At 35.8% G+C, this 17331-nt stretch overlaps 1 protein-coding gene across 1 annotated transcript in view; it reads right to left on the reverse strand.

Annotated features, from left to right (window-relative positions):
- Positions 1-17331, reverse strand: part of LOC105387945 (putative phosphatidate phosphatase) — a 52924-nt gene that overhangs the window by 11737 nt on the left and 23856 nt on the right. The window contains exon 3 of the mRNA XM_048627955.1: positions 13901-14098. Within this exon, the coding sequence (XP_048483912.1) occupies positions 13901-14098 (198 nt within the window). The remainder of the gene's footprint in view (positions 1-13900; positions 14099-17331) is intronic.

Raw genomic sequence — 17331 nt, forward strand, 5'->3', positions numbered from 1 at the left:
TTCTACATTCCTTCAAATTAAAACTTCATTATGCAGAGAAACTGGGCCTAACATTGTTATAAAATAGATCAAACGAATTATAGTTCTATAAGAATTATGAAATGTTAAAAAAGAAAACTTTAAATTCCCGGAGGAAACTTCATGAAAACGTAGCTGTAAAGAACCTTATAAAGAACTACCTCATAACAAATTAATCTCAACATTATATGGATGAAGAGACACGATGACACTATTTAGATCATTGTTTACAAACAATTCAGAGTTTTTCAATAATTTTAAGAAGAAAATTACAAAGATACTTTTATTAATGAGTAATGCCAGTGTGCGGTCAAACCTAAACTGGTTTTTGTCACACTGTAAACGTCTTTATTGTAAAAAAACATTTTATATTAATAAATAATAAAATAAAGAGGAAGCTGAAAATATCTTTATCTGTGTTACTAGCTGTGTTGTGTCCGGCAGTATTCCTCGATTTAATTTAATTTTATCTGAGGAATATTCAAAATCTTCCTCTATCACCCATTTAAAGGAATACATCGACTTACCAATCATGACGAAATTTTCAACATAGTGACACTAACAAATTCAGACAGCTGTATGTTTAACGACTTCTTTTATTACGGCTACAAGACCATCGAATTGTTTAAGATGAGTCGTAAACTGGACACATAACTGCGTTAAGTTTCATTGTGCTGTATATTTTGAGTTACACTCAATTTAAATACATTATAATGACACGTGTAGATCATCAAGTGGAAGATGATGGGAAACGCAGACTCGCTTGTAAAGCTATTAAGTTTGTAAACATGTTTAAAGGAGAACGGCAGTGGGCGTACCGCCTTTTTTTTGGAGCGTTTCAGAACCATGTTTTCACCATTTATTAATACAGTGTAGATAAGGTATTTTCAGTAATTACAATATTTTTAGAAGTCGGGGGAAAAGAAAAAATGATAAATGAAGAATATTTAAATCTAAGGATAATGGAACGTAAAAACAAACATATAGAGAACGGAACGTAACAACAGTGGTGCCAGACCTTGGAATATTACCAGCAAATCCGAGCAAAAAAGTAATCGAATAGAAATATCGATACATTCTTAAATACAAAAGATATTTTATTTATCAATAAATTACATGTTCTGGTACTATTTGTGCCAAAACTAGTACATTTGGTTTATAAAATATCATTATATTTAAGTCTTGAAGACTTTTATCCATAGTAAACCATTTTCTTTTTCTCTTTATTCGATTCACTATAATCGATATTTTTTGAATATTTAAATCTAATAACACTGAATCTTGCTTGTCAATCTTGTCATAGTAGTTGTTATTTCATTTTCCATTACCTAACCTAATTATTTAATATTTTCAATACCGCTGAAACTGCTGAAGATATAGAACAAATGTGACAAAGGGGAGAACCACACCCGGTTCCTGTTCCACCTCCCCGGCAGGCTCCCGTGCCACTTCTTCATCAGGAACCTGCAGAAGCAGCAGAACAAGAACACGCAAAATCCTGACAATATTTTCTATGAACCATAGGATGATAAATACGTAAGTCAAATATGAGAAGAGCAACTGCGTTCTGCAGTTCGAATCCCGGCGCTGACATGTACCAATGTGTTCTTTGAATTTAATTAAAATGTATACCATCACACTTACAGTGAAGGAAACCTGCATACCTATCTAGATTTAGCACATCTAAAGAGCCAGGTGCAGGTACTTACACCCCAACAGAGAATAGAATAGAGTAGGTAATAGGAACATAAAATTCCTAAAGTTGATTCCAGGCAAATTATGTTATGTAAATAAAACAATGATCTTTTAAACAGTGTATTTTATTTCATTACATTACTCGCCAAATGCATACCCATAAAGTAGAACCTTTACATATAGCATTTCGAAATGGCATAGCAGATCCCTGTTGCGGAATGGCAATTTAAAACTTCAGAAGTTGGATAAGTATAACATTATTCCATGATGAAAGTAGTAGCCTGATCTAGTCGATAATATTAATAAAATCATTATATTTATTATGTACGTTGCACGTCCCGTATTTATTTAAACGTAAACATATACCTAACATATTGAATTGAATTGAAATTTTATTTATGGCAATCTGTCGGGTGTGCCAACAATTTCTGCCAGTATCATGTCATGACACTGCATGTGTATTTATTTGAATTGTAATTTATTGAAGGTAGATCTTGAAAACTTTACGAATGTATATAAATAAACATAATAGATAAATACATCATATATATAGATAGATCTATACTACTATTTGAGGAATGGAGTTATAACTTGATTTTGTTGTTAACAATAAATTTACTAATAGCGATGATAAAATTAGGGTCATGAAAATTTAATAACAACTGATGAAAGTTTATTGGAAGAGGAACTTTGATTTTATATAGGTATGGATATAATGAATCTAAACCAAAAATGGGGCAATTCAGGAAAACATGATCTAGAGTCCCCTCGTCCTGTCCACACTCACACATGGGCGAATCCCGTTGTTTTATTTTATTGAGAAAAGCAGGGGAGCAACAATGACCCAAACGAATTCTGCACAGGATGGAAACAATTAATTTAGGAAGATTTTTAAATTTAAAAAACCACGGTCTATGAGGAACCTTCGGTTGAATGGAGAAGTACAATCGGCCCTTGAGCCGGCTTGATTTCTCCCATTCATGTTGCCAGATAGTCAAACTATCCTTAGCTGGGAGGCTAAGGAGGTCATAGGTGGGAATTTGGAAATATTTTCGGTCACTGCTGGCATCTGAAGAAGCTCTTTTTGCTAGCTGGTCTGCGTATTCGTTGCCTGGTATACCAGAATGACCTGGGATCCATACCAGAACAACTCTAAGACTTTTATCGTTACACCTTCTAAGGCAGTCTTTAATGTGCAATGTGTAACTACAGTGGGTTTTACTTTTAAAAGGACATTGTGTTAGAGTTTGTAAGCAACTCAGAGAATCAGTAAAAACTACAGCCTTATCAATGTTATGGGCTTCGATAAAAGTACAAGCCTCAAGAACGGCTACACACTCCCCCGTGTAAACGGAGATTTCTGGGGGGCAAACAAACATTAATTCTATTTTTGAATTTTGATAGTAGACTGCTGCACCACAGCAGGAAGAATCGGTTAGTTTTGATGCATCAGTGAAGAACAAATGCCAGTCACTCCACTTAGTGTTAATCTCAGAGGTAAATACTGAATTAGCGGCCGGAGTTTGCTTGTCTATACCTATGGAAAATATTATGTTGGGAGTGTATTGTATACTACAGTAGGGGAATTCAAAAAGTGGGATATATTTAAATCTTAAAATGGGACATGTTTCTTCAATTTCCTGAATTTTTTTAAAACTGTTTAGTATTAGCGGTGGATTTTTATGTGACCAGTATTTACTTTTATTGCAATGACTGTATAATATTTTTAATTTGTCAAATAATGGGTGTGATAATCTAATATATGTTCTGAATAAAAAGCGATCCGATAGATATTGTCTTCTGACGTTAAGGGGAGGCTCAGCGCATTCAACCTGTAAAGCATTGACAGGGGAGGACTTCATGCATCCAGTTATTAATCTTAAAGCCTTGAATTGGATAGATTCTAGTTTTTTTAAAGCTAATTTGCTACATGGTTCTAAGAGGAAAGAACCATAATCTAAGACGCTACGGATAAGAGCATTATATAAAAGTTTTAAAGTAAAAGGGTGGGCTCCCCACCAGACGCCGGATAGGACTCTGAGGATATTTAAAGACTTTTCGCATTTTTTAGTAATGTAATTTAGATGGACTACACCCGTTAGCTTAGTATCGAGAAACACGCCAAGAAATTTGACATTGTCATTAACTGGAACACTGTTGTTACATATCTTTACGTTAACTTCGGGGATATTACGTTTTCTGGAAAATACTATTGCACTGCTTTTAGGTGCTGATAGATGGAGCCCATGCAGGTTAAGCCATTCACTGAGAGAGTCTAATGACAATTGTATCGATTCATTGGCATCTTCTATTGAATCACAGGGTATATATATAGCCAAGTCATCAGCATATTGCAATACTTTACAGTCTGCGTTAAGGGAAGTGTGAAGTTTTGCTGTGTAAATATCGTAAAGCAGGGGGCTAAGCACTGAGCCTTGAGGAAGACCCTTCCATACAGTTCTAGTTTCAAAGTCCTCCCCAGGAACCCGAAGAGAAACGGTACGAGACATAAGTAGATTACTTATGAGCTTTACTAACTTATCAGGAATGCTCAGCTGGTGTAATTTATACCTGAGCATTGAAAGCAGCACATTATCATAAGCAGAGGAAATATCTAAAAATACAGCTAAAACGGAGGCGTTACTACTGAAAGCGATGCGTATATCTGAGACCAGAAGGCTAATGCTGTCCATGGTACTATACCCTTTACGGAAGCCAAACTGTGAATCTGCTAATAAACCTTGGCTTTCGACATACCACTCTAGTCTATTTTTAATTAGATGTTCCATGATTTTAGAGAGGGCTGAAGAGAGAGCAATAGGGCGGTAATGGTCGGGGTTGTCTGGTGCCTTTCCGGGCTTAAGTATAGGAAGGATGACTTGGCACTTCCAAGTGTTTGGAACATAACCCAGATTGAGGCATAAATTGATAAGGTTTAAGAAGTATTGTTGACATTTGAGGCTAGCTTCGGAAATAAACGAGTAAGGGAAACCATCTATACCTGGGGCGGAATCGTGAACGTATAAAAGAACGGAAGAAAGTTCATTCATGGTAAAAGGGGAATCTAGGATATTGTCAGATGGACCACTTTCTGAATAATATGGTAGATCATCTTCAAGTGGAACAAAAGGGGGAGCAAGTTTATCAAAGAAGGCTTCTGCAATGGGTCTCGGAATTGGGGGGGAGTTATTAGGGGAACATCCACGTCTATATCTATTAATAGATTTCCATACCAGGGAAGGGGGCGTAAAGGGAGATAGTGAGGTACAGAATCTTTTCCAGCTATCCGTTTTCTTTTTACGAAAAACTCGTCTAGATTTTGCAAGGACTTTTTTATATAATACTAGGTTTTCAATGGTCATATTTTACCTAACATATTATTATTCACGTTGTTCGTCTTGTGTTGTTCAAGTGTTGACATGGTGTTGACGTTTAGTTGTTGACATGACACATTTTTTTATCATTTCAATTTTTCTGCTCTGGTTTGTCAATTTTTATCATTATACTGAGATCCAACCTAGACATTTATGACGTAAATCACAGATTACTTGGCATAAACATTACTTCACTTGACGTTCCATTCTTCCTGTATGAATGTTTACGTTCCATTGCGACTACATTTTAAAGATTCTTTTTTTCCGTTTTTCTGTTTTCTCCCAGCTTCTAAAAATCTAGTAATTAATTGACTTGTGTACCTGTACAGTGTCTCTCTAATCATGGTACTTTCATTACGGAACCCGTCATTTCCATAGTGGTACAAAACGTCCTTAGAACCCTGCCTTTGTCCTTTGAACACTGATGTATAAAAAATCATTAACAAGTATTTATGATGAGTACAAGGTAAATTTTGCAGACAAATTTTTGGAAAAGTAACTATAGATACTTAATTACTATAATTACGATTCAAATGTTTATACACTCCCGAGCAATGAAAAGTTTCAGTGACATAGCACCAAATTACTCCTAAACAGAAAAGGCTAGCTTAATGACGCCGCGTACAATATTGAAGTACATGTTAAAACACGTATATTAGTTAGTATATATAACAGCGCCAAAGAAACGCATCCTCGAGTACAATCTAAAAATGGCAGTTAAGAATCGAGACGAAGAGGTCATTGCACTTTCTGGGGAAATGTTAAGAAGGCAAAACGGGGCGGAATAAATCATAAAATATAATTTTGGTTAAGAGCGCAAAATATAGGTCAAATTGGGAAAATAATTTATATAACTAACCTATTGATTATGATATCATAACTAACTATTAAAATAAGTTATCTTTAAGAACAGAGTCACACACTAACATCAGGCAAAACATGACCTATAACGACTGAGGGGCCGAGCCATTGCCAGGTGTCTACTAAGTTCTCCGAAGACAGCTGGCATTGGCCCTGTCCTTGTTAAGTTTGTTGCCATTACTAATGTAAGTGTGACTCTGAAAACCATTAATTTAAAAAAAAGGAAAAAAAAAGAAAAAAAAAAAAAAAAAAAAATTCTTGTATAATGAGATACACGGCTGGGGGTTTTTAGTCGGTTAACGCCCGACACTACCTGGGTCCTCTTCCCAGGTGTCCATGTGGATTTTCCCCCAGCAGTGGAAAAAAAAAGGGAAAAAAGAAAAAGAAAAAAAAAAAAGAACAATATATATATAAAAGATAGAATATATATACCTATATATAAATGAAACTTCCTTACCGAGTAGAAAGTAGATAAAAGAATTAAAAACTATCTCATAAAAATTACCACTCTTCAAAAGGCACGGACATAAAGTCTGTGGAGTGATAACAATTTCTTAAAAAAAAAAAAAAAAAAAAAAAAAAAAAAAAAAACGTATATTGTGTTCAAATTTTTAATTAAATGTTTTAAAAAATTGTGGCCATTTGGTGTCAGAAGGAGCCAAAACTTTGGTATGGTCAGACGGTAACAGGAAACCACGTTAAATGGAGCCCACTGTTTCCCAGCCGATCCAATCTACATTTAGAAAGTGCATCGAGATAAAGGTTACTTTGTTTCCAATTAGATATTCAATCAGCCTCAATTACAAACGTATGGATGTCTTTTAAACTAGTCACTTGTATTTTAATAGTGTGGTGCAAGTTAAATGCGGTAGAGAGTTTTTTAAGCCCTATCATAAATATAAAGGATATACAATTTAATACGGAGATTAGCCAAATTTTTTTATGATGGAAATATTATATAAGTAATGTCAGAAGAATTTTGAAAAAAAGGTAGAACTAAAACTTGTACGAAATTTTAGTGGCGTAGGAATTAACAAAGACTTTTAGGCATGAAAGTATGACAGCGAAATATCATTTCAGACTTAGAATATTAGCATTTATTTTCTTAAATATATAAATGATCTTATAACTTGTACCACAGTTCACAGATGTCGCCACGAGCGTCACTCGCCGATAGCGCTAATTGGTCGTTTGAACGCGCCGCTAATGCGCCCGCGCAATAAATCCGACCAATGACCCACCGGCGTGATAATGAGCATTCGGAGGTTCTGGTTTTGAATAAAACGTTAGAATCTCTTTTGAATAGTAAGATTCATCATGGTTATAAATTGACCGTCAACTCTGCCCTTGTCTTGGTGAGAAAAAGTAAGCCTAATTCTAGCCAACTTTCTTATCTTTAAGACAAGCTACAATACAATAACACTACAATTACGTTAACTAATTCATTTTTAAAAAATTGCAGGGTTGATCTATAACTAAGAATTCGTTAATTTGAGATTATTGTCTTTCGGTGGGTAGCGAAACCAAGTCAGTGTCACATACCGTATAGCAACTCGCGTAGATCAGAGCAGAACAGAGCTTTATCTTATTCACAAAGTATGGCTGGATACAGGATGTTTGTGTTATAAAAGTCATGTTGACTTTCTTCGGAATTATGTTTTAGTCAGTGACAGTGTGACTTTTATTACTCAGATCACATAGCGTTTGTCCAGACATGGTGAAACAGGCACTTAATGTCGGGATATGATACATACGTAACATACGTGAATGAAACCTCGCTGATGATAATCGCGAAAAGGCGAAGGTTAAATTTACAACACATAAATTATAACTGACATCGATTTTATGTTTATGATGTTATTAAAGTCAACAGATATTTATATGATGCACATATGCAAGAGAAATAGCTATCATTTAATGTCTGATTTAGTTGAAGATATTTCAACCCTACTTACAGGGTAATTTAAAGAGATATTAATATCCAAAAACTTCACCGACAAAGAACAAATTCATTAAAATGAAACATCGTTTAGTACTTGAGCTTGTCAAAATGTTTTATTTTTTGTTGTGTCTTCTTTGATATTTTTGTCAAACAACATCATAAAGTGACACACGAAAATACACTCCCCATTTTGATCTGTCGTTATTTGTAACATGACTTTAAAAATACACTTCACTCATACCGTCTGAACAGTTGAAATGAATTGAAATAATTACCGCAGACACTTGGAGCTGAGCATGTCATTTGTCAAGAGAAATAAACTGTGATCGAAATAAACGGAAAGCTTGAAGAAAATAAAAAAAGAGTGCATCCGGACAAAATTGACAGAGAAGAAATTGGCGTGGCGTAGCGTAGCTAAAGATATTTGTAGACGATGTTATTCTTGTAATTGATCATTACGAACGAAACACAGATTCTAAATTTAAATATAGACAGTTTTTTTTACATCTGCGCGTGGACAAAAAGTGACTCAACTAAATGTTAAAAGTGTGTTTTGTCACGTAAAGCACACAAAACACAAGTACAAATATTTTCAAACGCATGGAAGTATGAGCTTACTTAGTAAAAGTGTTTGGAAACGCAAAGAAAGACATGTTGGCAAACAGAGATACATGTAATGTAGCAATATCGCTGTGTCATAGAGGATATTAATAAATATGGACATGCTCCCATGATAATGTTATAGTAAACTCAACGCACCCTATATGACATTGAATATAATAGCGTCTAAAGAGGTAAGTAACAGATTGCACACGCTTCACAGATTTAGTGAACAATGCAGCGTACGTGAATAAGCGATATATTTTATGACAATATCCTAACATTTTCTATACAAATATGAAGCATGAGAACTCTCATAGAATTTTGAACAGGAATATTTTGGGTTTGATGTGACAAAATGGACAACGGTTACCGAATAACTGTGAAACTAAAACTGGTTCGGAGCTTCATAACATGATTTGTCATAACATGATTTGTTTTGTACCATGATAATGATATTAAAACCATATGTGTCTAGACTACTGGCTACCTGTCTCGTGAGTACTCGGCCATCTCTTAGAGGATTTTTCGTCATTTGCAGCTGCTTGTATCCAGCGAGGCAATTTTCTACAACCCGCATTTAAAGACTGGCAGGGGCACGTTATAAGGATAGCGCAATAAATACTAAACAGTGCAGTGTCAAAGTAGCATTGAATTCAACCACTAGACTCTAAAGGCGGGTGGTAGAGAATCGGCGGCCAGGGTGGTACGAGACAAAGGGTTGGCCAAACACGACACGCTTGGCCAGCCACCCGAGACGGCGAGTCGACTGCAATTTGCAAAAAGACTAACGGACAATGCTTGAATTGGCATCCCTAAATCGCTACCGAATTAGACTCAGTGACTGCGACCGTCTCGTTTGAGAGATTCAAACTGTCGAATCAATCAGCGGTATTGTAAATGACATTTTAGTGACTCAGGGAGTAAGTTTTGTAATGGTTTTGTACGACTGTATTACTTCGATCATGCTGTATTATAATTATTTGCCGATTTGATCGATTCGCATTTTTATACGTAGGTATCTCTTTTTTCTTTTTCTTTGTTGCACTAATATGTGAAAATAAGAGTACCTACAAAGGGTGAACTTTATGGTAAAAGCATTTTCTGCCAAAACAATTAAAATGAATACAACAAGTCACTTTTGTATGACGCACACAGGACTTTTTGATATGCTATAGTTGGACTGTTAAAGTTAAAACTTTTTTTACTGCTATAAAGTAAACAATCGTAACTGCGTAACTGAGCGGCACAAGCAAAGATAGTAAGTTACAATTAAATAATAAAGAAACATTCACAAGAATCTTGTGTTATCTTGTTGCTGTTTTCAAGAAAATATTTATTTCTTGTTTCATTCTATTACTGTAGAGATTTGATGATATTTTCCAGATATTTTCTATTGTAGTGTTTATCTTGATTTTACGTTACGAGAAATGCAATTTATGTCTATTTCTCTTCGCCTACACAGACGCAAGACTGTTGTAGAAAATCAAGAAGAAAACAATAGCATTTTATATCAAACAAGAAAATGGTCTCAATTAAATGAACTCAACGAAATATATCGCCGAGACCACAGTTTAAAATTAAAAGAATGATGACATGAATTGTCCACATCTGTCAAAGAACCGATAAAAAAGAGAAGATATTTTTTTCATATTAATGTGTAAAAAAGTCCTGAAGACACATTCAATGTGAATAAAAAGCCAGGTTAGAGCCGCAGATCGTAGTACGGGTTGGCATGCGCAGGCGCAGTCAGGTCGCGTTGCCGGGAGCCGCTGGGGACGTCCAATAAGTCAACACTACAAGCCTTGGCGCGTGTCCGCAATATTTATACAGTGGCCCGTTCCATACTTTACTCTCGACTCTTGAGTCTTGACTCTGTTTATGTTTTAACCCTTTTTCCTATTTATGGACTATGTTTGTTGGGATGTTGAGTATGGAAGTGGGAGCTTTGTGACTCACTTACACAGATAGTTTGAAGGCCTTTCTGCAGTTAGGAAGACCGTGTAAAGTTGTAGTGGGCCACATAAGTTAGATCGATTGGTTTGTGATAGTGAAAAAGGAGCTAAGCAAAAAGATCGAGTATTTGAGTTCAGGTTTCAAAAAACAAATAAACAGGGACAAGAAAAAATACTAGGATACTATAAATACCTAACTAGTTTAACCAACGAGAAATTGTCGCATGTTGCTGTCTTTGTACATTTACGAACACGAGAATGAACTGTCTTTGTACTCGCTCGTATAAGATATCGAATGCACCTCCAATCCATTTGCAATGTCACTTAGTTAGTCACCAACACCAGACAAAACCACCCAGACGCAAAAACGTTCACGAGACAACATGCATTCACTTTAAATCCGTCCCCTCGAATTAAATGACCACAACTTGTCTCGGCCAATATTCCACAGCAATAAAGACTGCCACAGTATCCTCAAAGGCCAAGGTAAATTGGACGAGTAGGGTGCGATGTATTTTGAGAGAGTTGGAATTGCAGGGGACGTCTTCGGCTTCATTTTTGAAATAACAAGATCTTAAAAGTGTCCACACGAGCAAAAAGATCATAAGACAGAGGTGTCGAGTTACTTTGTATTTTAAGCATTTCAAAAATGAAATCTTTAGCAGCTTTTTTGGTAAAGCTGATGATCAGTTAAATGAATTATGTAAGGGGTTTTTCATGCTTTAAGAGGTAAATAGGGAAATATAGGAGGTATTGGAAATACTTTAAAAAACTGCGAGTCTGCTTATTAAACTAATTCTATTAAAAGTGAAAATAACCTATAATAAGAGCATAGGTCGTCTAAGCTATGCAAACAACTTGACATTGCAACAATGTATGCAGATTGCGTGACAACAGTACGTTGAACCTAGAGATACACACCTAGTATTAGAAATTATTAGTTATCGATATCATTAGCTTCTGAACAACAACAACAACTGCAGAGCATAAAAAAATGTTTTTGTTAAAAAAAACACATAAAATCAACAGCACTACGGAATATCGGGAAATGCTCCTTTTGTCATTAACAAGATAGTTAGCAAATACGACGCACACTCAATACTCGTATAGGTTCATAACACCATCGGACACTATCCAAAAAAACGCCTCAAGACGCCGAACTAAACGCATAACCTATTAAGGATTACAAAAATAATGTGAAAGCCACAACAACTGAATTTATGGGTGAAAACGCATTTGTCGCCGCCACACCGTTAAATTTTAATGCCTCCACCGTGATTCCTGATATCCCGTTACTACAGAGGAGTCGAGGCAGAGAGTTAGCTTCATTTATGTAATTAGTTATATTTCTAATACTAGTACTTTCTAATACATGGGACCATAGTTTAGTTGATCTATAGCTAGGGTATACCACAGTAGTACATGTAGGTAATGTAACATATTATGTGAATTGAAAGATGAAATTAGAATGCGATGAAGGATTATTTAATTCAAATGTAGGCAACGGACTATAGATGATAAAGACAAAAGCACCCTCGACTGAGTCTGCCTGCTTAAACTAAATAAAAGTGAACGAACTCAATTCGGAAGACAACATACTAATCTTACTATACAATTTTATGAATACAAATGCTTTATGACGCCCAAAATAGCTAAGTATTAAGTAATTTTCAAACGGCTGTAAATTATATTTAGCTTACAACAAATGATTTTATTACAAAAACTAGTTAAACCAGAGCGGCATCGGCAGTAGAATTTAAAAAATATTTTAAGAACACTTTAAATCAAAATGTGATGGTGGTGGTGACTAAGCCCACCCTTAGGGATTAATAGAATATTGATCGTGAGGGTATAAATTACCTCACAATCTTACTGTAAAATAATTAGTTACTATTTCCTCTGTGCATAACATAATCCAAAAACTATCAAGAGTAATGTATGCAGAGACTGGTGTAAAACAAACATAATTTTATCGCATTTCATTAGAAATCTTTAAACCAATGTTGACTTTAACTTCTTGATAAACACTGTTTTATGCCATATTACGTAGTAACTGTCTTGACAACTTCAATTCAAAGAATATTATGTTATATATGTTCTTTGAATATAGAGGATTAATCTTTTAAATAAATACATAACATTAAGTTATGAAATGCTGTATATTTTTACAACTTCATTGCATAGCTGATTGTGAAACAGTATAATATGTTGCGCTAAAAGAGATAGTATTAATTGAGATGATATTTTTGTAAGATAAAGTAAAACTAACAAAACTTTGTCGTTGGCGTCGTTGTCGTTGGTCAAATTATGCAATACCATGGTTCTGCATCAAAAATATATTTATTATGAAGCGTTGGCTTTTCGGCACATAAGCCAGACAAACATTGTGGAACGGTCTTTTATTTCACTAGACAGGCTACGTAAACAACACAATGCAATTTCAGTTTTTCTCATGCCGCGTCACCAACATATTGTTGCTTTACTTACATGCAGATTTCAATCTCTGTAATGACTAAACTCCACTTTGCATATTGTTCATAATGACTGTATTTCTGTCTGGTTATTAAGTGGTTTTTTGTCATGTTCATGTCTGTGATTGGAGCCACTGATGATGACTTTGTATTAAAATGGAGAGTTTATGTTCAAAAAGTAGTTGATTCTTCAAAAAACTACAACTACCTTCTACAAGATGCACGCGAGATTATAAAGTTATGAAATAAAAAGTAAATTGATTTATTAGCACAGATGACAGTTTTTTGCCACATTAATTTCTGTTGGCACACGATGTTTTGTTCATCACAATCTGGAGCAATCTTTCGTGAGATAGTTTTTTGTTTGTAATGTAAATTATTAAGAGCCTTTGAGAGCTGCCGCGAATAACAATCATTATTTTAGAAACAAAACATTAAAGTGGTGGAGTAAAAAATTTGCAACTTCTTCACTTCCCGAATGCCTTGATAAGTGTCGTAATAAATTATTTTTGCAGGACTGGAATTAGTCACAGACCCATTTTGATATCTTTGAAAGAGTTGTTTGAAAAGAAATATCGTCAGATCACGATGACATGTTATTTTGTGTATAAATGCCACATTATAAAAAACTTCGAGCAAAAATTATCAAGCAAATGGGTCATTCAGACAACGTTAACGATGAACACCTACATAGCAAACAGTACTTGAACAACAGTAACTAAAACGAATGATTTTGGCGGTGCACGAAATAATAGTCTCCTCTCCGAATCTACTTTACTTTATACTGGCCAGGGAGCTATTGCTACTATTCTGACTGGCTCATCCGTTTACCACGGTGACAAACCCTATACGCATTCTAGTGTTCCGTGTTTGTCAGCGACACGTAAAATATAAATAATTGGTAGCCCTTAAAATTCCTGAGGTCCGCGAGAACAGACTAGATTAGGAGTACATCAAAGAACAGAAGAAGTAAACAAAACTTACATCAAAGAAGTGGGGCCTGAGTCTACCAATGGTATACTTGGCGACATCAGTGGTGAGCTGTTGGCAGGCGCAGCCGAACAGGAAGACCCCGACCACGGTGTAGGCCTCCCACACCCAGGCGGGCACCTCGTGGCCGAAGATCAGGCGAGACCGGCCGCCCTTGTAGTCGCGAAGGCGGATCCACTCGGTCAGGACCATCTGGTGAGGAAATTGAAATGTTGTTAATTCGACGGAATTTTTTTGATATTTGTCGATAGTCATAATATTAGTCTAACGCCATTTCACAAAGGGTCTGTTGCTAAGGGGAAGAAAAGGCGAAAGAGAATTGTGCGGAAGGTGGAAGTTTTAGTGTTGGTGTGTTCAGTCAGAGGCCGTTTGTGTAGTATAGTACTTATTGTAAATTATTTTCGCTTGAACCAATAAAATCTTATAAGGAAAATATGTACAAATTTTAAAAACTTGAATGTTGATTTGACTTCAGAGAAATATACAAAAACAAGTGTAAAGTAATTAGGTTGAAAAGGTCATCGCTACAGTGTACTGTATACGTAAAAATTTGGACGAGAGATAAACGTGATTTATAAGCAATTAAAATGATGAATTCGCTGATATTATATTGACAGATTACATTATCCTCGATTTTTTTTAAGTTTAATAAATTACCTTACAATTACAACATAGTTAAATCGATTTGGATAATAATGCTAATTATGTAATTTGAGCCGATGGTCCCGGGTTCGATTCCCGGCTGGGGCATATATTTGTTTAAACACAGATATTTGTTCTCGGGTCTTGGATGTGCCCGTAAAATGGCAATAGGCCCGCCCCCTATTACATTGGGACTAACATAACACTCTGGCGAAAAGTGGGTGCAGCAACGCACCTCTGCCTACCCCGCAAGGGAGTACATTAGTACAAGGCGTGAGTGCGTGTGTGTGTGTGTGTGTGTGTGTGTGTGTGTGTGTGTGTGTGTGTGTGTGTGTGTGTGTGTGTGTGTGTGTGTGTGTGTGTGTGTGTGTGTAATTTTAAATAACTTGTGGACCAATAGGCGTATCTCAAATGCCAGACTAATAAATACTTTATAGAGGTATTTTAAATGATCAAAAATCTAAACCACAAACCTAGCTAGACGATAAAGAACATCATCATCATCAGAATTAACATCATCTACATAGCTCGTACTTCTTACATAATATATTATAATTTTATGCTTCTGTAGGGACATAGGTGTTATTTCCTTCATTAGAATAAAGAACACGTCTTTGATTCTGCATTTTTCTCAACTGTATCAGCACTAATATGACACAGTTCCAAGAAGCGCACAGTTGTTGCAACTTGGAGCGACCTTGTCACACCAGATATGGCTCAGGGCCGGGTCACGATCGGTTACCGACTACCAAATGAGGTACGTGCGATCTGCGATAATGATAAACCAGTGAAATTATATGCCGGTCATTGGTTTAGACACAACATTCGTATAATATCCAAATAAAATAAAATGAACATATTGTATGTATGAGTGCATAAAGTACATGATATGCCAAGAAAAAAAGAAGACGACTCAGTAGAAAATAAAAACGTGTAAAATGATGTTGGTCTTATGTTCGTAAACCATACTAAAGAAAGGCAATGTAACTAAAGTCTGTGCATTAAATTAGATAAAGAAAGAACCCCAAGCACATTTCAGAAACGAGCTACTAAAGGAAATTGAAATAAGCTACTTGAAAGTCAAAGCAAACGTTTAACTTAAATGATAAGAGCTGACTGCTGTTTATGTTTATGTGCACACTGCAAGTGTTAGGTTACATTATCATTACATTATGCAGATTATCTATAACGGAAACCTTTACAGGCTCACGTAAACGTGTTAACGTGACAATAACATGAGCAAACATCTACTTAACGTACTGGAATTTAAAAGGCTCCAGGGCTCTTAGTCTCTTGAGATGTAACTATCTACACTGATTGCACCGTGCTTTTACTCGAGCAGTCGTAAAGGTATCATAACGTCATAACTACCGAGTATTATTCTGATATCCGAGATAAGATTTTATAACTCCTGCCTTTTCATTGCACAACTTCAACAAATGACTGTGATAGTAGTTACGGATGCTTCTTTAATTAATGAAGATAAAAAGTCTCAGTCCCCGACAAAGATTGAGTCTGGCTGGACCGATTTTCATTGAACATAATAAGTAGATAATACCTACTCGTATTCAAAACTGTGCGGCCAATGCGTTTTGGAGCAACGAGGCAATCAGTCAAAGGTATTATATTTACATAATTTGCTACAGCGATAAATAAATCAACTTTAGAAAAAAATCCGAATTGACCAAGCTAACTTTGTGCAGATGATTTCATATTTGTATTAAGACTTTACAGCATTGCACAACTGGTTTCGGATCTCCCTTACGACCTTGTGTTCACGATCCCAGATAATTGAAACAACTTTTTAGACCCGGTAATACTCGTTCAGCTTCACGTGTGAAGGTATAAATAAACATAGATCATTTTATAGCAATCGATTGAAACGATGCTTGAACAAATAAGCCGTAATTAGAATAACTAGGCAAGAGTTAATTTATCAAGTATAGATTGTGGAAACCAGCTGCAAACCCCATTATAATGTTATAACTGCAGACGATAATCCGACGGAATAACCAATATACTCTGGATGGAGACTATGAATAAACGTAGTGTGGGACGCCCTATGGCCCGCTGTATCAGATACTTCATAAGGTATCCGGACCTGGTTCGATGAGGAAGTCCAAGGACCGAGTGTTCCTTAGATTAGGCCCAAGTCTGAATCAAACATTCACTTCACTTTTTAGTACTACGAGGACACATATCACACAGATAAACAAGACAAACACATAACATAACTCATTTCAGCCAGGGGTACAGAACAAAAAGGCCTGCGCGAAACAGGAAATACCAATGCGGGTGACAGTCAAGACATCGACGTCAGGTAAGAAAGTGGTTTGTCAAGATATCGATCATCATGATCGTGATCGACATAACAAGCACCACGCGTAGATTGAACAACTTACATGTAGAGTGTCGGAACTAATTTAGAATTAAGCATCTATCTAGACGAGATAATACTAGATTAGATCACTAAGTATATCAATCACATTTCAAATAACATAAACGCCGGTAATATCCCTGCAAAAGTTTAGTTTATAAGACCTAGGGCTTTCTGGGAATATCTAATCGGTACAACCAATGAAGGATTAACAAACAGTCTTTGGACTCCACAGCAAAGCTGAAAGTAATTCTCATTTTCGTATAAACAAAGACAATTGGAGCGTGGCGAGTGCACCGCCATGCACTCATTGATGATAGATGCTCGTTTTATTGGCAACCGCTGGCGCAGAACGGAAGATTAATGAAACTGTATGTCCAGAGGCAGATATTGTTAGAGCTTGATT

Source organism: Plutella xylostella, chromosome 19 (genome assembly GCF_932276165.1).
Source record: "Plutella xylostella chromosome 19, ilPluXylo3.1, whole genome shotgun sequence".
NCBI classification, from domain to species: domain Eukaryota; kingdom Metazoa; phylum Arthropoda; class Insecta; order Lepidoptera; family Plutellidae; genus Plutella; species Plutella xylostella.